The following is a 23,868-nucleotide window of genomic DNA, read 5'->3' as shown; positions in this document are numbered from 1 at the left end:
CAGCATTGCAATTCTTGACAGAAACCGGTGTGCCTGGCATCTACTACCATACCCCATTCAAAGGCACTTAAACTGTTTGTCTTGCCCATTCACACTCAACGGCACATATACACAATCCATGTCTGAATTGTCTCAAGGCTGAAAACGCTTATTTAACCTGTCTCCTCCCCTTCATCTACACTGATTGAAGTTGATTTAACAAGTGACATCAATAAGGGATCATAGCTTTCACCTCGATTCACCTGGTCAGTCTGTCATGGAAAGAGCAGATGTTCTTAATGTTTTGTATACTCAATGTATGGTATGTTATGATTGACTATTTACTAGGGCCCGGTTGTAGAATTCGTCAGGGGGGAACATGATGGTTTGACAGCTTTTTAAACACACCTGTAGGTTACCTCATGGATTATACTGGCATTTATGAGTGGATTTCAGTTCATTTGAATTTATTCTGTGGAAAAAGACCAAGGAAACATGTGTTATTGCCGGAGCGTAACGATTCGGCAAAAAACATGGCCGCCAGCTGCTTACGGAATTATGTGTATTCCCAAGGGAGTGACCTCTGTGGGACACCCATGCCCTCCTCTTCCTCCGTCCCGCCGTCAGTTTTCCCAAAACACAGAGACGGTGAGTTTTTCAATGAGCTGGAGCAATCCGATCAATGCGATCAGCCTTGGCTTCATCTGCAATCTCTCGCAATTAGCAGCATTGCCAGAGGATAATACACATTCCTCAGCTGTTGTAGTGTCTGAGTCTCCCATTGGGGAATCCGCTGCTCTGTTTGGAGACACGGGGAGAAGCAGCTACGCTCCTGAAAGGAATCCGGTCTTAACTAGACTAGTTGTGGTAGACAAGGATAAGGCTAGGGTAAGCATAAGGCAAGGCTGTTTTCTAGTACCGTTTAAGTTCAGGAGAGGGTGGCAATTTACAGTTTCAATCAACTCCTATTATAACGGTGTACATTTAACTATTATTGTTGTACTCTTGATTTTTTTTTAAAAGGAAATATCCCGGGCAGGCACAGTTGATGTAGATACAGTTGAGCCTAGATTGGGTCTCTGTTTGCTACTCACGAGCCTGTAAACACAGGCCCATCTCTACATCTCTTTTCTGTTTTTCTGTTTGCCTCTTGGTATTACTGGCAAGGAATTCCTTATTCTGCAAAATGCTGACAATTTGAGAGTGGACGAATATTACTATTTGATCAATATCAGTCATGGAATTGGTGTATAAATACTGTAGAACCAAATAGACCTTTTGAGGATAGGCTCTGCTGAAAATGCTGCATCTCTTTATTGTTGAAGATGTTGCACCATTGGGGTGCCTACTCCAGTACAAGATATTCTAAATCATTTGCTGTCTTCACTGGCTAATGTGATTTCCATTGTGGAGAGCACGCATCATAAAAAGGCAAGCTCCTCTGGGTTTAGCTAACGGACACACAGACGTACAGACGCATAGCCTACCGATTACATTTGGATCGCTCGTCATTAGTGAGTAAACGGCGCACCCCCCTCTCCTTTCATATAGCAGGGAGATGGGGGTTGAGCCGTGCGAGGCTCTCACCATATTATGAGGAGAAGAAGAAAAAACATGCCATTACGCAAGAAGTTTCTGCATTAGGCATCGCATAATTGTTCCAATGTATGCCGACGACGCACACTACTCTCTCCCCGACACGCCACTGTGACTTCATGAACAACCACAGGCCTTGGAATCCTCCACCGGGGTGTTGCGACCAGAAAACTTATATAAGGCGCAGGAGTGACAGATTAGAAAAGAGGAGAGATGGAGTATAAGGGGGAGCAGAAGGACGCAAATGAGCATGCTTTTCCATTACCCATCAGGGGGAAAATGGTAAAAGGTGGCGTGGTTGGGGGATGAAGGCATGGAGATAGTGGCTCATCCCTGGAGGATGAGGTGACGCAGTACTCCTAAGCACCAGCCTCCTTCCACCTCTACTGCCATGTTTATTATTTATGGAATGTCTCTGTACCGCCCCTGGTTAAGTGCATTCCTGAGTACACTGCTGTCTTTGTTGTTCACCTTCTTGACATGCAGGTTTTCAGCAGCTCTTCCAGTTACAGTAGCTTTGAGGAATAGCCATCTCAGAGAACAATTTGATGTTTTTTTCTGTTATGAAAACGGCTGTCACTAGGAAGAGAAACCCAAAGCTTGGGCTGCTGACAAAGAGCCATTAGCTACTTTCAAAGTGAATAAATCTTCGTAGCGATGTCGTTTTGTCATATGTTAAGCAATGTTGAACATGATACTGTATTGTCTATAATGCTGGACTATTATAGCTTAAATTGACTTCTCCAAGGACCCTCTCTCTGGGTAACAAAAGTTTTTCCCTCACTCTTCTTTCCTGGACCTCTTATCCTCTCTGCTCTGCTCTGGGCTCAGCAGCTCCTCAAGGAGGGCAAATAACCTACATTTTTGCAGGCCTATCAAAGACTTAAGACTCAATGAGTTAGTGTAGCCTGAACGGTACACTTAAACTGACATTCTTCAAGGACACAAGGAGAAGACAATCAGGGCACAGTCTCTGCAACTCAAGGAAAGAGCCAATAAACAGAGCAACAAGGGACACAACCCAGAGGAGCAGCCCAAGGAACCACCCAACTCAGAGGAGAGAAAAAGGAGCAACAAGAAAAGAGACAGCCATCTTCCCTTTTGCTCTTTCCATGCGGCCTGAACAACAGAGGCAGCAGACTTTTCTCACAGATGGAGTATAACATCCTTAATATTCAGGTCTTCTCATCTTTCATTCCACTTCCCACCTTTCCATGATCATTCCCATTATGTTTTATAAATAACTTGACTGTAATTAAATCAAGTAGTTGTGTTGTCTTGTTATTCTGGTAAGGAACTCCAGTGGATTCTTAAAATAAGTCATACCTTCAGATTCATCAATTATTACTATACTAATTTTAGTCTGATGAGTTATTTTAGCAATAATGTATTTTTTCACAGGTCTTTTTTTTCCCTTCAATACTGGACTGGTGCCCTGATGTAATAACATATAGTAATAAATCATACATCATTAAATCATTTTGTAATTTGAGAGAATGAGAATGTTATGAATCCTGGTAATGGGAGTGCAGGGTACCCACTGAACTAGGCTGCCCGAGCAGGACAATAACAGCACAATACAGTACAAACATGTTCCAATCGCGTGTTTTCAGGAAAGCTGAGCCAATATTCACAAAGCTTCTCAGAGTATGTTTCGCCTTTTAGAGCGCAACAGATAAGGTTACACGGACAGGCGGGGAGAACCTGATCCTAGATCAGCACTCCTACTCAGACCTGAGGCATGTACTTACCAGGGTCTGCTGCAGCACTACATGGAGCTCATCGTGGCCATTATGTTGGGCGATCTCAGCGGGTGTCTGACCTTGGCGGTTAGTTGTGCACAGAGCTCTTTTCGACCCAGGACATTGTAGCAACACACCGGCGACGTCTTTAAACCCGTTCTGGGCTGCAAAGTGGAGAAGTGACGGCACGTCCTCTGGGAGCGTCTCTGGTTATGGTAGGAGATGTTTAAGTGGGTTAGGGTTAGGTGCAGACAGAAACCACCCTAAAATGTAGTCAGATAGATATGCTAGTTTGAGATGTGTATGCATATTACAGTTTTATTTAACCATTATTTTATCAGGGAGTCATACTGAGATCAATGTCTCTTTTACAGATGAGCCCTGAATTATGTAAATTACAGAAAATACACACATCAAAATAAATACAAAATGCAAGCAGAAAGAAAAACACAGTCATAAAAAACAAACACATGATCAGTACACATGATCAGTAATAAGGTCCATCGAGGCACCAGAACATCAAATGTAAGAACATGTTGAAGATTGTTCTAACTCAGTAGAGACCAAAGCCGTATTACAAAAGAGGGCCAACCAGCTTTCTTTTAGAGAATGCAGTGATGAGTACTAAAATTGTCACCCATAATAAAGTTCAGTGCACTACGATAAACATTTACATTTAAGTCATTTAGCAGACGCTCTTATCCAGAGCGACTTACAAATTGCATCTATCGGCATTAATGAAGTGACAGCTGCATTCAAATACATTAAATAGTACCTACTAAAACGCCAGTCTCAACATCAACAGTGAAGAGGCAACTCCGTGATGCTGGCCTTCTAGGCAGAGTTCCACTGTCCAGTGTATGTGTTCTTTTGCCCATCTTAATCTTTTTATTAGCCAGTCTGAGATATGGCTTTTTCTCTGCCTAGTAGGCCAGCATCCCGGAGTCGCCTCTTCACTGTTTGACGTTGAGACTGGTGTTTTGCGGGTACTATTTAATGAAGCTGCCAGTTGAGGACTTGTGAGGCATCTGTTTTTTCAAACTAGACACTAATGTTCTTGCTCAGTTGTGCACCGGGGCCTCCCACTCCTCTTTCTATTCTGGTTAGAGCCAGTTTGCACTGTTCTGTGAAGGGAGTAGTACACAGTGTTGTACAAGATTTCTCGCATGGAATAGCCTTAATTTCTCAGAACAAGAATAGACTGACGAGTTTCAGAAGAAAGTTATTTGTTTCTGGCCATTTTGAGCCTGTAATCGAACCCACAAATGTTGATGCCAGTTTTATTGCTTCTTTAACCAGAACAGTTTTCAGTTGTGCTTTAAATAATTGCAAAAGGGCTTTCTAATGATCAATTAGCCTTTTAAATGATAAACTTGGATTAGGTCACGCCCTGACCATAGAGAGCCATTGTTTCTCTATGGTGAAGTAGGTCAGGGCTTGACTGGGGGGTATTCTAGTTTATTATTTCTATGTGGGGTTCTAGGTTATTATTACTATGTTGGTGATTTGTATGATTCTCAGTTAAAGGCAGCTGGTAATCGTTATCTCTAATTGGGGATCATATTTAAGTAGCTGTTTTTTCCTCCTGTGTTTGTGGGGTATTGTGTTTTGAGTTAGTGCACGTAGAACTCTGTAGTCATGGTTCGTTGTTAATTGTTTATTTTTTTGTCTTTGTTAAGTTTCACTTTATCATCAAAATTATGTGGAATTCAACATCCGCTGCACCTTGGTCCGTTTCTACAAACGATTGTGACATCGTGCCATTGGAATACAGAAGTGATGGTTGTTGATAACGAGCCTCTGAACGCCTATGTAGATATTCCATAGAATAATCAGTCGTTTCCAGCTGCAATAGTCATTTACAACATTAACAATGTCTACACTGTATTTTTAGCCAATTTGATGTTATTTTAAATGTGCGAAAAATGTGCTTTTCTTTCAAAAACAAGGACATTTCTAAGTGACCTCAAACTTGTGAACGGTAGTGTACAGTATGTGAGAGTGGATTCTCGGCCATCACTAGCATGAAAACTAAATACAGGCCACAGACTGTGTGGAAAATGATTTAAGACTGAGACTCTCTCCAATAGAACCCAACATTGCAGAGTTATGTGCATCCTTTCACGCACATCCTTCTCATTAACCTGTGGTGAGCTATTCACCATTTTTAGATGAACAAATAAGGTTTTATATGTAAGATGGCTAAAATAAAGAGTAAAATTATTGATTCTTATTATTTGTGCCCTGGTCCTATAACAGCTCTTTGTCACTTCCCACAAGCCAGGTTGTGACAAAAACTCACTCATTTTTATGTTTAATAAATGTATCGTATAGTGTGTGTGTGTGGAAGGCTTACACTGATGGCAACAAAAACAACATTTGAGAGTACGCTGACCCTGGCGCTAGAGGGGGTACGCAGCTGCAGGTTGAATGTTTGAAGGGGTACTGGACTATAAAAGTTTGGGAACCATTGCTCTAGAGAACATATACTTTGTTTTACCTGCATTCAATACTAATTTCAGGTCAATTAAGTTTTTCTGTAATACAATTAAGGCAGACTGTAGTTCAGATAGAGCCTGGTCAACAGCCTATACAACAGTATTTATCACAAAGTTACTGCACAGATTCAGGATTACTTACAAACTACAGTTCAACTACAACATTTGGTTGAGTCATATTCAAATTGGGAAATACATAGATGTATTATGGACGTATTTACTCATATATTGATATTTAAATATCATATAACATAAAATATGAATGTCAGCAGATCATTCAATTGACTGGATTGTCGAGGGGGTACAGACAACAGAACACTTACCGCCTACGGGTGGGTCATATCCCTGCAGTCCCTGGAAGCCTGTGGAGGGCATGGCTTCCAACAGCATGGAGGACAGCCTTTGGTCCAGCTTCTCTACCGAGGACACCTGAAGAGACTGAGATCACAGGACAGGATGCATGAGCAAAGGGTTGCAAAATTCTGGTCACTTTCACCAAAAGGTTTTTCTGCTAAATCCTCTTGATTCTGGGAGGAATTTTGGGAAAGTTTCCAGAATTTTGTAACGCGAGCACACTGTCATTGTCAAGTCATTTCAGCTATGTCAAGTGCTAGACATGTGAATTAATATTAAGAATGTGTTTCTAATGCTTGGTATACTCAGTGTTTTCTGTTTTGAAGTGTCTAATTTTGATGCCTTCCTGATCCTATGATTTTTTTATACATTTTAATTCATTCATTTTTTTCACAAAAAAGAAAACCCAATTTTGGCAGCTTGAACAGGACTGATTCAAAGGGTTGAAACTTCAGCAAATTAGGTCTAATCAACATAAGTGTTCATGTGCATAATCAATTGGCTTTTTAACTGAGTTGCAGTCAGCTGGCTTTCAAAGAGAGGAAGTAAACAACATCAACGTCAGCAGGAATATGCTGATTCATTCCATTAATTAGTCTCTCAAATGGGTTTAAATGAATGCATGTTGTTTACCTTGCATGCTTTATGTTCCTCTCTAAACCCTTTCTCCAAATCCTCCAATGAAACGTTGGTTCAGTCATGAATTGATAAATCATTTGAGTACTTTAGTGTGCTCTCCTGTACATTTACATTTGAGTTATTTGTATTCATCTCCACACATTTAAAAGTATTGAATTGGTGTACGCCTCGTATTTAAAATCAGTGGCGGTCGGTGCCGTGTAAGATGAGGGAGGACGATTGAAAAAAATTATGAGCATGGCCTTATTTCTTTTAAGGCATATTGGATGACTATCATTCAAATTCCATTCACCCAGCTCAATGTAACATCGATAGGTTTAGGCTACTACATTATACAAAAAAAATCCCATTACCAATCATGAATGAAAGTTTACAACGTAGGTGCACAGGTCAAGATAATTTTGAGTAATCAAGGTGACAGACATTGACACATTCAGATACAGGTACAGTTGAAGTTGAAAGTTTACATACACTTAGGTTGGAGTCATTAAAACTAGTTTTTCAACCCCTCCACAAATATCTTGTTAACCAACTATAGTTTTGGCAAGTCGGTTAGGACATCTACTTTGTGCATGACAACTCATTTTTCCAACAATTGTTTACAGACAAATTTCACTTAATCACAATTTCAGTGGGTCAGAAGTTTACATACACTAAGTTGACTGTGCCTTTAAACAGCTTGGAAAATTCCACAAAATGATGGAATGGCTTTAGAAGCTTCTAATAGGTTAATTGACATCATTTGAGTCAATTGGAGGTGTACCTGTGGATGTATTTCAAGGCCTACCTTCAAACTCAGTGCCTCTTTGCTTGACATCATGGGAAAATCAAAAGAAATCATCCAAGTCCTCAGAAAAAAATCGTAGACCTCCACAAGTCTGGTTTATCCTTCGGAGCAATTTCCAAACGCCTGAAGGTACAACGTTCATCTGTACAAACAATAGTATGCAAGTATAAACACAATGGGAGCACCCAGCTGTCATACCGCTCAGGAAGGAGACACGTTCTGTCCCCTAGAGATGAACGTACTTTGTTGAGAAAAGTGCAAATCAATCCCAGAACAACAGCAAAGGACCTTGTGAAGATGCTGGAGGAAACAGGTATAAAAGTATCTATATCCACAGTAAAACAAGTCCTATATCAACATAACCTGAAAGGCCGCTCAGCAAGGAAGAAGCCACTGCTCCAAAACCATCATAAAAAAGCCAGACTACAGCTTGCAAATGCACAGGGGGACAAAGATTGTACATTTTGGAGAAATGTCCTCTGGTCTGATGAAACAAAAATAGAACTGTTTGGCCATAATAACCATCGTTATGTTTGGAGGGAAAAGGGGGAGGCTTGCAAGCTGAAGAACACCATTCCAACCGTGAAGCACGAGGGTGGCAGCATCATCATGTTGTTGAGGGTGCTTTGCTGCAGGAGGGACTGGTGCACATCACAAAATAGATGGCATCATGAGGTAGGAAAATTACGTGGATATATTGAAGCAACATCTCAAGACATCAGTCAGGAAGTTAAAGCTTGGTCCCAAATGGGTCTTCCAAATGGACAATGACCCCAAGCATACTTCCAAAGTTGTGGCACAATGGCTTAAGGACAACAATGTCAAGGTATTGGAGTGGCCATCTCAAAGCCCTGACTTCAATCCTATAGAAAATTTGTGGGCAGAACTGAAAAAGTGTGTGCGAGCAAGGAGCCCTACAAACCTGACTCAGTTACACCAGCTCTGTCAGGAGGGATGGGCCAAAATTCACCCAACTTATTGTGGGAATCTTGTGTTAGACTACCAAAATGTTTGACCCAATTTAAACAATTTAAAGGCAATGCTACCAAATACTAATTGAGTGTATGTGAACTTCTGACCCACTGGGAATGTGATGAAAGAAATAAAGGCTGAAATAAATCATTCTCTCTGCTATTATTTTGACATTTCACATCCTTAAAATAAAGTGGTGATCCTAACTGACCTAAGACAGGGAATTTTTACGAGGATTAAATGTCAGGAATTGTGAAAAACTGAGTTGAAATGTATTTGGCTAAGGTGTATGTAAACTTCCGACTTCAACTGTACCTGGCACATGAAGTCCACAGGGTCTGCCACCCTGGTCAGAAGGCGAGCCATCTCCTCCATGCTGCTGTAGTACTGCAGATGGGCCTTTCCCATCGCCACCCCACTGCAGTACAGTGTTACGCCCACACTTCCTGCTTGTAAGTCTGCAACAGGAAAACAAATTATATAAACTTGTCTCATAAGCATTGGGCATCATCATTTCAGAAACCATGGTGTTTTGTTGTGTGCTCTTTGACAAAGTCATCAAGTCGCTCTAGGGTCATTACATGTCATTTCAGCACTCATTACATCTACCCTCTCAGATTGTTCTGAAATTATTTGTTGCTGGAAACAGATAAGATTAGCATTCCTGGGACATTCTTTTGTTGACATTTTATTTTCTCTCCTTGTAATTAAGCTAATTGATTGCACCCAAATTGGCCCTTTTAATTTCTTAGATTCAGATAATATTCAACATAAATAGTACCCAACATCCGATTTGGACACAATTTCTTCCTTCCATTGAGTAAGACATGAGGAATCCCAAACAAAAGCCACCCACGGATCACCCAAACCAATCCCACCCCAACAACCAGTATACAGTATCGTCGGTTCTCTATGTCTGACAAGTAGTATGGAGCTGTGGCTTGGAGTATTGCTTCTTCATACTTTGTAATGCAATTCCTGTGAATCTGGTGATGTTTTTCCCCCCATTCAGAGAAATTAGCCATTGAAGTCGCTTGCATTATTGACCTTATATGAGTGTTTAAGTACCAGATTGTTTCTGCCACCACACCCTTTTTTCAATGTTGCTGGTCTCGTGTTTATTAAATGGATCACAACATCACAACTTTGGGAAGAAAACTAATAGCTTTTGCTCATGATGAAAATCACTTCTGTGATCAATTTAATGTAACAAATGGCAGCTCTCTGAGGGCTATCCGTATGGTGAAATTCCTAAGTCCAAAACTTTGATTGAGAAATGGGCCAGTGACTAAAATGTTGTGACAATCCTAATAAAATAATAGAATTATAAATCATTGCATTGCAGACATATGTTTTTCAATAAAGTTCTTAGAAAAACATCTTTACATGAAGTGTGATTGGTGAAATGTACTATTAAATTCAAACCAATACCATCGCAAAACCCTATACAGTGTGTGTTTGGGACTTTTACCATTAAAGACCATTAGAGAACATAACATTGAAACCATTAGGACTGCTGTAGTCTAATGGTTTGCTTGTATGCCAGCAATGGTCTATCTAATCCATACCTTTTTTGAAGGGAATAAACCACACACATAGGGGATGTTTTCTGGACACAAAGAGAAGGACAAACTCAATTGCTTTCATGGAGGACTAGATTGAATTACGAGGATGACCACACAATTTATTTTCATCATGAGCAAAACCTATTGGTTTTCTATCCATTTTTGCAAAGAAAATGTGATCCATTTAATAAACACACGGAACCAGGAAATGGACACAAGGGTATGGTGGCATTAGCAGGAACAGCAGCATCTAGTAGAAAAAACGTGGTACTTTCCCACTCATTTATGGTAAATAATGCAATCGACTTCAAATGGCTAATTTCTCTAAACAGGGGGGAAAAACAATCACCAGAGTCACAAGGAATATATTACAAAGGATGAAGAAATACTCCAAGCAGCAGCTCCACACTACTTGTCAGACAGAGAACTGATACTCTATGCTGGTTGTTGGAGTGGGGTGAGGGGGGTCCATGGGTGGCCTTTGATCATTTTTTAGGATTCCTAACGTCTTCCTCATTGTTAGGAAGAATTATGTTCCAAATTAGATGTTAGGTACTATATTTATTTAATATTATATGAATCATGTTCATCTTATCTGTTTCTAATTATAGAAACGATTTCACAACAATCTGAAACGGTGAGGGTCGAGAATCCTATTTCTTGTGCTTTTTGGAGGTGGAATGACTCTCTACAATAAGCAAGAATGCAAGTGAATTTTCACATACCTGCTGCGTTCACACAGAGGGTGTGTTTGTTCCAGTGGACAGGTTTCACTCTCACCCTCTGTTTACTCCTACTGAACTCAACCTCAGCATCTTTACTGGCCACAGAATCTTTTAAAAGAATGAACACCTCGCCTGGTGTCTACAGGAGGGAGAACACAAAATATAAACGTACTGTAACAATAGAAAAAGTACATTGGTTGACATGCTGACCATCTCAAAAGCAGCTCTATTAAATGTTTTTTTAAACAAACAAAACAAACATAAACAACCAAAAACCCAAAACCAATTTGAAATGTGAAAATAAAGTGACTGCATGTTAGATCTATATACATCTTGTTACAGTACATTTTATGTACGACTGGCTGAAAAAGTCATGTCATTGAATGCTTTGATGTTGCCTCCTGACATGTTAGTGCCTCACCCCACAGAGAACTCTGGACGGTACCAGCAGCATGTTGTTGGGTTTGGTACTGGAGGGTCCGGTAGACTGCCTGCTCTCCAACTTTAGGTTTAACTCCAGCTTTAGATCCGGTCCCGTCAACTTCCCAGGAACAGCGCTGACATTCCCTGCTGCAGCCTGGTGCCCTGTGGAAGGTCCATCGACAGTCAAGCCAACATTAAATACTTAGTGTTTCCCCTACCATTGTATTTGGTGCCAGATGGCCTTACATTTAGGTCATTTAGCAGACACCTTTATTTAACTAGGCAAGCCAGTTAAGAACAAATTCTTACTTGCATTTATTTTTTATTTTACCTTATCTATACAGGTTTTTTCTCATCGATATAACAACTCTTTTCCAAGACAGACCTGATCCAATAGCAGCAGAGGGAACAACGTTTCAGACAAAACAACTTACATACACTGACACAACATTAAACAGAACTATAAACACACATACAGTACAACAAAAACAATGTACATTAAAAACACAAACGTCTGGACTAAAAACAGCTGGCCTAAAAACAATGACACTCTTCCATGACATATACATCGATCAAGTGTTTAAACTCCACCAACAAAACTAGATCATCACATTTGAAAATGTTCATGACAGAATTCCAGAACCACGGAGATAAGTAACTAAAACTTTTTCTACCATGTCCTGTTCTAATTTTTGGTACTGTTAGAAGCAAATCAGAATGGGACCGTAATTGATATTAATATACTGACCTGACTAAAAAAGAACAGAGATAAAATAGCATTTTACCCAATATGGCCTAATAAATCAGTGTATACCAGTGTTTAAGCCTCCGCAAGGTCAATGACGACCAGCCAACAGCGCTGTAGAGATCACAATGATGAGTTAGATGTTTCTGATTTGAAATTAACCTGAGGGCTGCATGATACACTGAATCAAGTGCTCTCAGGGTAGTGGCTGAGGCCTGCATATATATATATATATATATATATATATATAACATCACTAAAATCTAAAACCGACAGTAATGTACATCGTACCAGCTCCTTCCTGGCCTCAAAAGAAAAACAAGCCTTATGCCGGTAATAAAATCCTATTTTCAGCTTGAGCTTCCTTATCAAGTTCTCTACATGCACAGTGAAGCTGAGCTTATCATCAACCCACACACCCAAATATTTGTACACTTTAACTTTCTCTATAGTATTCCCAACCAATGTAGCAATGACATGATTTGTAACATGCCTAGCATTTGAAAATAACATGCTTTTTTTTTACCCGAATTTAGAATCAGCTTTAAATCATAAAGATTCTGTTGTATGATGTTAAATGCTCTTTGTGCATTTTCAAAAGCTAAAGATAAACTACTATCACTTGAATAAAGAACAGTATAATCTGCATAAAAATTAACATCCGCTGTTTCAATAAGATCCACAATGTTGTTGATATACAAAATGAACAACAGTGGGCCCAAAATAGAACCTTGCGGAACACCTGAGCACACCTATGGACTCAACCATTCGTCATTACACATTGTGTACGATTTTAACCTTTGCACTAACACGGCATGTTCCATGGTATCAAAAGCCTTAGACAAATCAATAAAAACAGATACACAATGTAACTTCTTATCAAGAGCACAGTGGATGTCATTTAAGACCTTCAATGTTGCTGAAACAGTGCTGTGGCCAGACCTAAAACCTGTTTGCATTCCATTTAAGATGTTGTTTTCTTGGAAGTAGTCCTTTAGCTGCCTACTAACTAAGGACTCCAGTACCTTTGACAGTACAGATAATTTTGATATGGGTAGATAGCTGTCAAGTAGCGGGCGATCTCCACCTTTCAGGAGAGGCAGTACAAAAGCACATTTTCAGAACTTGGGGATTTCCTTAACATCAAGCGTGAGGTTAAAAATACATGTTAAGGGGGAGCAATGTCTGCAACTAGGTGTAGGAGGCAGGGGTCTAGTTCATCAGGGCCAGGGGATTTTTTAAAATCAAATTCTTTCAGGACTTTACACACTTCTGAAACAGAGGATGAAAAGGAGAACCTGGTGAAGGAGTGCACAGGGGTGTCAGGTAAATTCATAGGGGGCTCAATTATACCTTTGACCTTTTCAAATAAACTGCTGCATCTAAAAAACGCATATTCAAGGCTTTCAGAATGGAGGTTCTCTCAGTTACAATCTGTGGATCGACCAACAATTGTTTGGGAAGCTGTGTATCTTTTTTGCACTCCAAACCCTTGACTACCTGCCAAAATGGATGGATTATTTACATTTTGTGAAGTAGATTTCAGGTAGTAGTCTTCTTTCAATTCACAGATCATAGCCATACCCATGTTTCGAAGATGTTTAAAAGCCTTCCAATCATGACGGCCTACCGGGGAGAAGTGGATTAACTGCCTTGTTTAGGGGCAGAACGACAGACTTTTCCCTAGGCAGCTCTGGGATTTTTTAAATATATTTTTTATTGAATAGCAGAAACATACAGTATACCTACAGTGAAGCCGCTCAACAACTACATCATACCAGTCATCCAACAGACTCCCATTTAGAGCGACACACAGAAGCATCCAGGGTCAATGCCCGCTCAAGGGCACGTTGACATATCCCGAACCCTCCAAGAACCCCCCCCCCCCCCCCCTAGTTACCCAATAGCTATCCCTCAACCATTCAAGACCCCTCTCACAGCCCCCCCCAAGAAGTAAAATAAAATATGCAATTAATTCCCATTCCCTCCTCAAGAACACCCCCCCCCCTCCCTCCCAATGCACCAACACCCAAGAGAATGAACTAAAGAGAAAAGACAGAAGACAGAAGATAACAGCAAACATCACAAAATTACTATTTAAAAAAAAAAAACATTTTAACAAAAGGACATCAAGGACATTTAAAATCATAACAGAATCATAAACAGCAATGCCAACTGCCGACCTTGATGTTGCTTTGGGCCTTTGTCCCCCACCTGTAAAATTATTTTGGCTCAAGTGTTTCACTTTTGTCCGTATATCATGAGATTCAAATATCCCAAGCAACAGTGAACATCTACATTTCTGGGTCGCTTTAAAATCTACTTTTGAGTTTTACAGTGGTTTACAAAGATTATCCAGAACTGGCTGTGTGTGTCACAGCAGGATGAGACGAAGTAGGGTATATTTGGATTTACATAAAGAGAGATAATGGCCACTGGTGATGAAAGAGGAAAGGGAGAATTTGAATGATGAGACACACCGGCAGACAAACATACCTTTTGGACCTCCCGTCCATTTTAGATCACTTAAGCAATGAGGGGGGAAAAAAACAATATGGATGGCAGCAGATGGTTTTGAAATTCTCAGAAAACTCTTACTGGGTAGCAGAGAGTAGAGAGTGACTCAGGAAATAATTACTGTCAAATTCCTCAGAATATGTAGTGTTCTCATGGAAACCGAGGTCAAACTGAACCCAGGGTACTGTCTAACATAGGCAGCACTTAACTAGAGTCAGGGATATTGTGTTCCTACACTTTGTGTCCACATCTGATGCCCCGGGGCAACTAACTAATTTTTGTTGTATTTTTGGGAAACAGGATTTTGAGGCTGAAAATAGCTAACTTCCTGAAATTCTACACATTTGCCATGGTGCAAAGAGAAACATTTGCAGATTTATAGCTACTCTCATGCTGGCCTATCAAAATAAAGTGTGACCTACATATTTTGCCATGAGGTTGAGAGAAAAATATACTGATTTAAAGTTAGGGGGAGCTAGAGGTCTGACCTCCCATTCTTTGCTACTTTACTAACTTGAGTGTTGACTTGAGCTACAGGTATATGCTATCTGTGATTTGACAATGCCCAGTTGTATGGAAATTGCTGTGCGGACGTAGCCTGGGCGGCAAGTCCACTAATTTGTTTCTGAGGCAATTGCTTGAAAAATCATCAAATTCAACAGATATACAGTTGAAGTCGGAGGTTTACATACACCTTAGCCAAACACATTTAAACTCAGTTTCATAATTCCTGACATATAGTCCTTGTAAAAATTCCCTGTCTTAGGTCAGTTAGGATCACCACTTTATTTTAAGAATGTGAAATGTGAGAATAATAGTAGACAGAATGATTTATTTCAGCTTTGACTTCTATCATCACATTTGGTAGCATTGCCTTTAAATTGTTTAACTTGGGTCAAACGTTTCGTGTAGCCTTCCACAAGCTTCCCACAATAAGTTGGATGAATTTTGCCCCATCCCTCCTGACAGAGCTGGTGTAACTGAGTCAGGTTTGTAGGCCTCCTTGCTCGCACACGTGTTTTCAGTTCTGCCCACACATTTTCTATAGGATTGAGGTCAAGGTTTTGTGATGGCCACTCCAATACCTTGACTTTGTTGTCCTTAAGCCATTTTGCCACAACTTTGGAAGTATGCTTGGGGTCATTGTCCATTTAGAAGACCCATTTGCAAATAAGCTTTAACTGATGTCTTGAGATGTTGCTTCAATATATCCACATAATTTTCCGTCCTCATGATGCCATCTATTTTGTGAAGTGCACCAAATTACGTTCATCTCTAGGAGACAGAACATGTCTTCCTCCTGAGCGATATGACGGCTGTGAGGTCCCATGGTGTTTATACTAGCGTACTATTGTTTGTACAAATGAACGTGGTACCTTCAGGTATTTGGAAATTGTTCCCAAGGATGAACCAGACTTGTGGAAGTCTACAATTTTTGGGGGCTGATTTCTTTTGATTTTCCCATGATGTCAAGCAGAGGCACTGAGTTTGAAGGTAGGCCTTGAAAACATCCACAAGTACATCTCCAATTGACTCAAATGATGGCAATTAGCCTATCAGAAACTTCTAAAGTCATGACATCATTTTCTGGAATTTTCCAAGCTGTTTAAAGGCACAGTCAACTTAGTGTATGTAAACGTCTGACCCACTGGAATTGTGAGACAGTGAATTATAAGTGAAATAATCTGTCTGTAAACAATTGTTGGAAAAATGACTTGTGTCATGCACAAAGTAGATGTCCTAACTGACTTGCCAAAACTATAGTTTGTTAACAAGAAATTTGTGGAGTGGTTGAAAAATGAGTTTTAATGACTCCAACCTAAGTGTATGTAAACTTCCGACTTCAACTGTAGGTAGCCACAACTTTTCACCTCGCAGCCATGTCCGGAAGCAATCAAGTCCACTAGTAGGCAACGGGAATGATCATAAAATGCTTCTCTATTTGGTTTATTTCAGTTATAACGTTACAGAGCTATGACTTTTGCATTCACTTGTATATCATGATCATGTGTTGGAATTAAAATCAAATCAAAGTGTATTTGTCACGTGCGCCGAATGCAACGTGTAGACCTTACAGTGAAATGCTTACTTACAGGCCATAACCAACAGTGTAATTTTTAACATTTTCAACAATAGATAAGAAATAAAAGCAACAGTAAAAAGACAGTGAACAATAACAAGGCTATAACAGTAGCGAAGGGGGGTTCACACACACACAATGCAAATAGTCTGGGTAGCCATTTGATTACCTGTTCAAGAGACTTATGGCTTGGGGGTATCAGCTGTCGAGAAGCCTTTTGATCATACACTCTGGTACCGCTTGCCATGCGGTAGTAGAGAGAACAGTCTATGACTAGGGTGGCTGAGTTCTTTGACAATTTTTAGGGCCTTCCTCTGACACTGCATGTTGTGGAGGTCCTGGATTGCAGGCAGCTTAGCCCCAGTGATGTACTAGGCCATACGCACTACCCTCTGTAGTGCCTTGCAGTCGGAGGCCGAGCAGTTTCTGTCCCAGGCAGTGATGCAACCAGTCAGGATACTCTCGATGTTGCAGCTGTAGAACCTTTTGAGGATCTGAGGACACATGCCAAATCTTTTTAGTTTCCTGAGGGGTAATATGCTTTGTCGTGCCATCTTCACGACGGTCTTGGATTGTTTGGAAAATTCTAGTTTGTTGGTGATGTGGACACCAAGGAACTTGAAGCTCACAATCTGCTCTTCTACAGCCCCGTCAATGAAAATGGGGGTGTGCTCGGTCCTCCTTTTCCTGTAGTCCACAATCATCTCCTTAGTCTTGGTTACGTTGAGGGAGAGGTTGTTATTCTGGCACCACCCGGCCAGGTCTCTGACCTCCTCCCTATAGGCTGTCTCGTCATTGTCGGTGATCAGGCCTACCACTGTTGTGTCGCCTGCAAACTTAATGATGGTGTTGGAGTCGTGCCTGGCCATGTAGTTGTGGGTGAACAGGGAGTACAAGAGGGGACTGAGCACGCTCCCGTGAGGGGCTCCAGTGTTGAGGATCAGCGTATCAGATGTGTTGCTACCTACCCTCACAACCTGGGGGTGGCCCGTCAGGAAGTCCAGGATCCAGTTGCAGTGGGAGGTGTTTAGTCCCAGGATCTTTATCTTAGGGATGAGCTTTGAGGGTACTGTGGTGTTGAACGCTGAGCTGTAGTCAATGAATAGCATTCTCATGTAGGTGTTCCTTTTGTCCAGGTGGGAAAGGGCAGTGTGGAGTGCAATAGAGATTGCATCATCTATGGATCTGTTTGGGCGGTATGCAAATTGGAGTGGGTCTAGGGTTTCTGGGGTAATGGTGTAAATGTGAGCCATTTACCAGCCTTTCAAAGCACTTCATGGCTACGGACGTGAGTGTACGGGTCTGTAGTCATTTAGGCAGGTTGCCTTAGTGTTTTTGGGCATAGGGACTATGGTGGTCTGCTTGAAACATGTTCTTATTACGGACTCAATCAGGGACATATTGAACATTTCCATGAAGACACCTGCCAGTTGGTCAGCACATACCCGGAGCACACGTCCTGGTAATCCGTCTGGCCCCGTGGCCTTGTGAATGTTGCCTGTAATCCATGGCTTCTGGTTGGGGTTATGTACGTACAGTCACTGTGGGGATGATGTTCTTGATGCACTTATTGATAAAGCCAGTGACTGATGTGGTGTACTCATCAATGCCATCGGAAGAATCCCGGAACATATTCCAGTCTGTGATAGCAAAACAGTCCTGTAGTTTAGCATCTGCTTCATCTGGCCACTTTTTTATAGACCGAGTCACTGGTGCTTCCTGCTTTAATTTTTGCTTGTAAGCAGGAATCAGGAAGATAGAATTGGGGTCAGATTTACCAAATGGAGGGTGAGGGAGAGCTTTGTACTACGCGTCTCGGTGTGTGGAATACAGGTGATCTAGAATTGCTTTCCCTCTGGTTGCGCATTTAATATGCTGATAGAAATGAGGTAAACCTGATTTAAGTTTCCCTCCATTAAAGTCCCCGACCACTAGGAGCGCCGCCGCTGGGTGAGCTGTTTCCTGTTTGCTCATTTCCTGACTGAGTGCGGTCTTATTGCCAGCATTCATCTGTGGTGGTAAATAAACAGCCACGAAAAGTATAGATGAAAACTCTTGGCAAATAGTGTGGTCTACAGTTTATCATAAGATACTCTACTTCAGGCGAGCAAAATCTAGAGACTTCCTTCGATTTTGTGCACCAGCCGTTGTTTACAAATATGCACAGACCATCCTCCTTCATTTTACCCGTGTGCTGTTCTATCTAGCTGGTGCAGTGTATATCCCGCTAGCTGAATATCCGTGTCATCATTCAGCCAAACTGTAAGATGTTACAGTTTTTGATTGGTAGGATATTCACGATTGTACCTCATTAAATGTATTGTCCAATGATTGTATGTTGGCAAGTAATATTGATGGGAATGGCAGCTATCCCAGTCGCCTTCTGCGGATCCTTACGAAGCACCCCGCTCTGTGTCCTCTGTACCTGCGCCTCTTTCTCTTGCCAATAACTGGGATGTTGGCTTGTCGGGTGTCTGAAGTACATCCTGTGCGTCTTGCTTGTTGAAGAAAAGATCTGTCTAATCCGAGGTGAGTGATCGCTGTCCTGATATCCAGAAGCTCTTTTTTGCCATAAGATACGGTGGCAGAAACATTATGTACAAAATAAGTTACAAATAATGCAAAAAAACAAACACATAATAGAACAATTTGTTAGGTGCCTGTAAAACTGCTGCCACTTCTTCCAGCTTCATTTTAGTCAAATTATCTGTCATGCCTTGGTCTTAGTATTTTTGTGTTTTAGTTTATTTGTTGGTCAGGCCAGGGTGTGACATGGGTTTATGTTGTATTTCGTATTGGGGTTTGCGGCTGAATAGGGGTGTTGCATAGGTTTGGCTGCCTGAGGCGGTTCTCAATCAGAGTCAGGCGATTCTCGTTGTCTCTGATTGGGAACCGTATTTAGGTAGCCTGGGTTTCACTTTGTATTTCGTGGGTGATTGTTCCTGTCTCTGTGTAGTTTCACCAGATAGGCTGTAATTAGGTTTCACGTTCCGTTTTGTTGTTATTTATTTATGTCAGTTATTTCATGTACCGCGATTCATTTGTTTCATTAAAAAACATGAGTAACCAACGCGCTGCATTTCTGTCCGACTCTCATTCAACAAACGAAGAACGCCGTTTCATTATCACAGATTTACTGTGATAATTGTGCATTCAACAATTCCAACTATGTAGCCAAAACACCCACCATGTATACAGTATATACACACACACTGAACAAAAACAGAAAACGCAACAGGTAAAGTGTTGTACCCATGTCTTATGAGCTGAAATAAAATATCCCAGAAATGTTGCATGAGCACAAAAAGCTTCTCTAAACTTGTGTACAAATTTGTTTAGATCCTTATGAGTGAGCATTTCCCCTTTACCTGGCAGACGTGGCATATCAAGAATCTGATTAAACATCATGATCATGACACAGGTGCACCTTCTGTTGGGGACAATAAAAGGCCATTCTAAAATGTGCAGTTTTGTCACACAACATAAGCAATTGGAATGCTGACTACAGGAATATCCACCAGAGCTGTTGCCAGAGAATTGAATGTTATTTTCTCTACCATAACCTGCCTCCAACATCGTTTTAGAGAATTTGGCAGTACACCTGACCCTGCCTCACAACCGCAGACCACGTGTATGGCATCATGTGGGCGAGAAGTTTTCTGATCTCAACGTTGTGTACAAAGTGCCCCATGGTGGCGCTGGAGTTATGGTACGGGCAGGCATAAAGTATAGACAACAAACACAATTGTTTTTTAGCGATGGCAATTTGAATGCACAGATCTACTGTGATGAGATCCTGAGGCCCATTGTCATGCCTTTCATCTGCCGCCATCACCTAATGTTTCAGCAGGATAATGCACGGCCCCATGTCGCAAGGTTCTGTACACAATTCCTCAAATTTCCCAGTTCTTCCATGGTCTGCATACTCACCAGAAATGTCACCTATTGAGCATGTGTGGGATGCTCTGGATCGACGTGTACGCTCCAGAGCCCGCAAATATTCAGCAACTTCACACAGCCATGGAAGACGAGTGGGACAACATTCCACAGACTACAATCAACAGCCTGATCAACTTCATACAAAGGAGATGTGTCGCGCTGCATGAGGCAAACAGTGGTAACACCAGATACTGACTGACTGGTTTTCAGATCCACGCACCTACCTGCCACTTGTTGCCTCAGGAATGAATACAATCATTATTGTATAATTCATTATTGAATAAGCATAATGTAACTATTATTGCTGACCCTATACACTGCACCCGACCTACCATGATCCCTCTCTCTGCCCTCCCCTTCCCCTGTACCTCTCTGCACAATATCGGTCACCGCCGACAGGTACTCATGGGCGTCTTGCTCGCTGGATACCTGCAGACACTCATCCCCCTTGAGGGGCACCACCTCCAGGAGGGGCGCCAGGCTGTCTACCCCACACAGAAGCACTACCACGTGGGCCGCGGGGCTCAGCACCCGGGCCAGGAAGAAGCGGCGGAGCTGGCACAGGCCCTCTAGCATTCCCCTGGACAGGATTAACAGCTTGGCCTTGTACTGGCCCAGTCGCAGAAAGTCCTCCCGCCGGCTGGTCACTGTGGCGATGTCGTAGCAACAGATCCCTCCCTCCCAGATGGGCCCGGCGAAGATAGAGCGCAGGTATACAGCCCACTGCTCTGCCTCCACCTCATAGATGATGAGCAGGTCCTCGGCTAAAAGAGGATGATGGAAATAGGGAGATTTGTACAGGTGCAATGCCACTAATAAAAGCCTCGTATGCAAGTCAAACCAATATGTAATATGTTGTAAATGTGTTTTATCCATCCATGTTCAAATCAGTGTCTCTGTGAAAAACATGACCTTATGCTTTACGGGGCTCCATCTCCCTTGATACATAAAAGTTATTTGACTAAATGTTTCTGATAAATAATACGACTAAAATATTACTAACACATTTCGCATTAAACTAATCAGGTAAGTAAGAGTCATGATATTGTTGAACTGATTGAATGTAGCATCTGGTAGACTTGACTACGAAATTGCAAACTTTTAATTATGTATATGAAAGGATAGTCATCTCTTCACAAGTTTGATATGAACATTGGAATAGTTATTCTTTAACATTTACTTGGTTTTACTTGGTCATAAGAGAAGCACAATAATAATATGTGTACCAGATTCTTCAACATCATAATGCTAACAGTGTAGCAGATTCTTCAATATCATAATGCTAACAGTGTAGCAGAATCTTCAACATCATAATGCTAACAGTGTACCTGATTCTTCAACATCATAATGTGAACAGTGTAGCAGAATCTTCAACATCATAATGCTAACAGTGTACCAGATTCTTCAACGTCATAATGCACAAATACAGCTGTGAAGTATCAAATAATCAAATAACAATATTCCAAAAGCAATATCACAAAAAACTGAAATGTAATTGCATAGCAGCACAAGAGACACAAAAGTATATGAATTTATCAAAAAGTTCAGAAGGTCTAGGCTACTCACCTGAGCTCATTTTTCACCTCTGTCCGCCTCTCTCCACTTTGACAAAGAAAAACAACTCACCACACACTGGCTCTATTGTATGCAATTGGTCTGATAAGGGCTGTGAGCTTCCTGCTTGTCAAGATCAGACAGAGAGATGGGGCAGTACATGGTGGCTGTAATTCCAGATGAGCGTAAGGACAAGTGTCTAGCCTTTACCTGGTCTACGGAGGAAGGAGCATAATATAATATAAAATAAACTGTACCCTTGATAATAATATACAAATAATAAGAATAATTAACAAGCAAAGACAAAAAAAATACTAAATGTAACTTATAGGCCCATTTATAGAGACACTTCAGAGGCAGAAATTTTAAAAAAGATAGCAAAGTTTTTAAAGGCTCCAGGTTTAGATTTGCTAGTTTGAAACAGATTAACTTGGACCACAAAGCCATCAAAGCCTCTAAACACAAGAGACCAACTGCAAAACATCATTACAGTGGCATTACTAATCTAACAATAAACATTGTCAAACTTAAACAAATACTGATACAATCGTACAAAAGTACAATCGGCCATGGCGCAAACCTTTCTTCCCAAACAGACTGCATGGTTATCAAAAATAATGAGAACTTGACCTCAACTAGCCTACCTGGTTAAATAAAGGTGAAAAAAAAAGTTTTTTTTAAAATGGTTTCCTTCAAAGAAATACTGGCAAAACAGTGCAGTACAACCTCTACACAATGCGACTAAGCTCTCACCTGCACAGGTCTAGGGGGTTTTGACTAGATTGCGTACAACTACGACCAGAAGTAACTTTTTATAGCTGGTTAGGAGAGAATTTTAGCTAATCCTACACATTTTCCTAACCTTTGGGGCTGCAGGGTAGCCTAGTGGTTAGAACGTTGGACTAGCAACCAGAAGGTTGCAAGCTCAAACCCCAAGCTGACAAGGTACAAATCTGTCGTTCTGCCCCTGAACAGGCAGTTAACCCACTGTTCCTAGGCCATCACTGAAAATAAGAATTTGTTCTTAACTGACTTGCCTGGTTAAATAAAGGTTAAAAAAACTTGCTACATAAACTTTCCTAACCTGCTGCAAAAAGTCACAGCTGGTCTAAGGGATGCTTTTGACCTTTTCACATGTTCACCACTAATTAGAGTTCCCTGGGAAACACAGACCAAAACTATGGTTCCTACATTGTCACATTAACATGGATTGGGTGATTCATGCGCATAGGGTTCACAGGGGCACGGTGCCCCCTCAGATTTGTCCTGTTTATAAATATATATCTCCCAAAGTCATAACTAGCTACCAGTTGCCATGGCGCCGTGAGGTCGCCTAGGCAGAGAGCTCCTTTAAATGTGTAAATATTGTATTGTTTTATGTGGGAGTTTTTATATAAATATGTTTTTATCAACATTTTATTTTGTTAGTTTAGGACCAGCAAGTTAGTTATTTTTGTCAAGATAGCTCAGAGGGTAGTGAGCCAGCCTTGGTTTTGATTTGAAACCGAAGATGACACAGGCTTGGACATAGCAGAGGCTCGTTGTAGTTTTGACTGGATCTCTCACTCCTAGGTGTATTATCTCAATAATTGATGGGTAGTGAGCCTCTGGCGCCAGAGTGAGATCTAGTGGACGCCGTGGTTGACCTGATGATCCGGGCCTGTCTTACTGACCCCCACACACACACACACACACACACACTGAATGAGACCACTGATTCTCCCGGCTTGGGTAAGGGCATCAGAGAAGCTGA

At 41.2% G+C, this 23,868-nt stretch overlaps 1 protein-coding gene across 1 annotated transcript in view; it reads right to left on the bottom strand.

Annotated features, from left to right (window-relative positions):
* The window catches only part of LOC135510638 (B-cell scaffold protein with ankyrin repeats-like), a 32,882-nt gene extending 10,663 nt beyond the window's left edge, over nucleotides 1-22,219 (bottom strand). The window contains exons 1-7 of the mRNA XM_064931717.1: nucleotides 22,128-22,219; nucleotides 20,930-21,325; nucleotides 11,279-11,442; nucleotides 10,858-10,996; nucleotides 8,883-9,025; nucleotides 6,139-6,253; nucleotides 3,327-3,523 (exon numbers count right to left, since the gene is read on the bottom strand). Of these exons, the coding sequence (XP_064787789.1) occupies nucleotides 3,327-3,523; nucleotides 6,139-6,253; nucleotides 8,883-9,025; nucleotides 10,858-10,996; nucleotides 11,279-11,442; nucleotides 20,930-21,325; nucleotides 22,128-22,137 (1,164 nt within the window). The 5' untranslated portion in view covers nucleotides 22,138-22,219. The remainder of the gene's footprint in view (nucleotides 1-3,326; nucleotides 3,524-6,138; nucleotides 6,254-8,882; nucleotides 9,026-10,857; nucleotides 10,997-11,278; nucleotides 11,443-20,929; nucleotides 21,326-22,127) is intronic.
* Nucleotides 22,220-23,868: the final 1,649 nt, after the last annotated feature.

Source organism: Oncorhynchus masou, chromosome 23 (genome assembly GCF_036934945.1).
Source record: "Oncorhynchus masou masou isolate Uvic2021 chromosome 23, UVic_Omas_1.1, whole genome shotgun sequence".
Lineage (NCBI taxonomy): Eukaryota > Metazoa > Chordata > Actinopteri > Salmoniformes > Salmonidae > Oncorhynchus > Oncorhynchus masou.
This window is presented reverse-complemented; position numbering and strand designations above follow the sequence as displayed.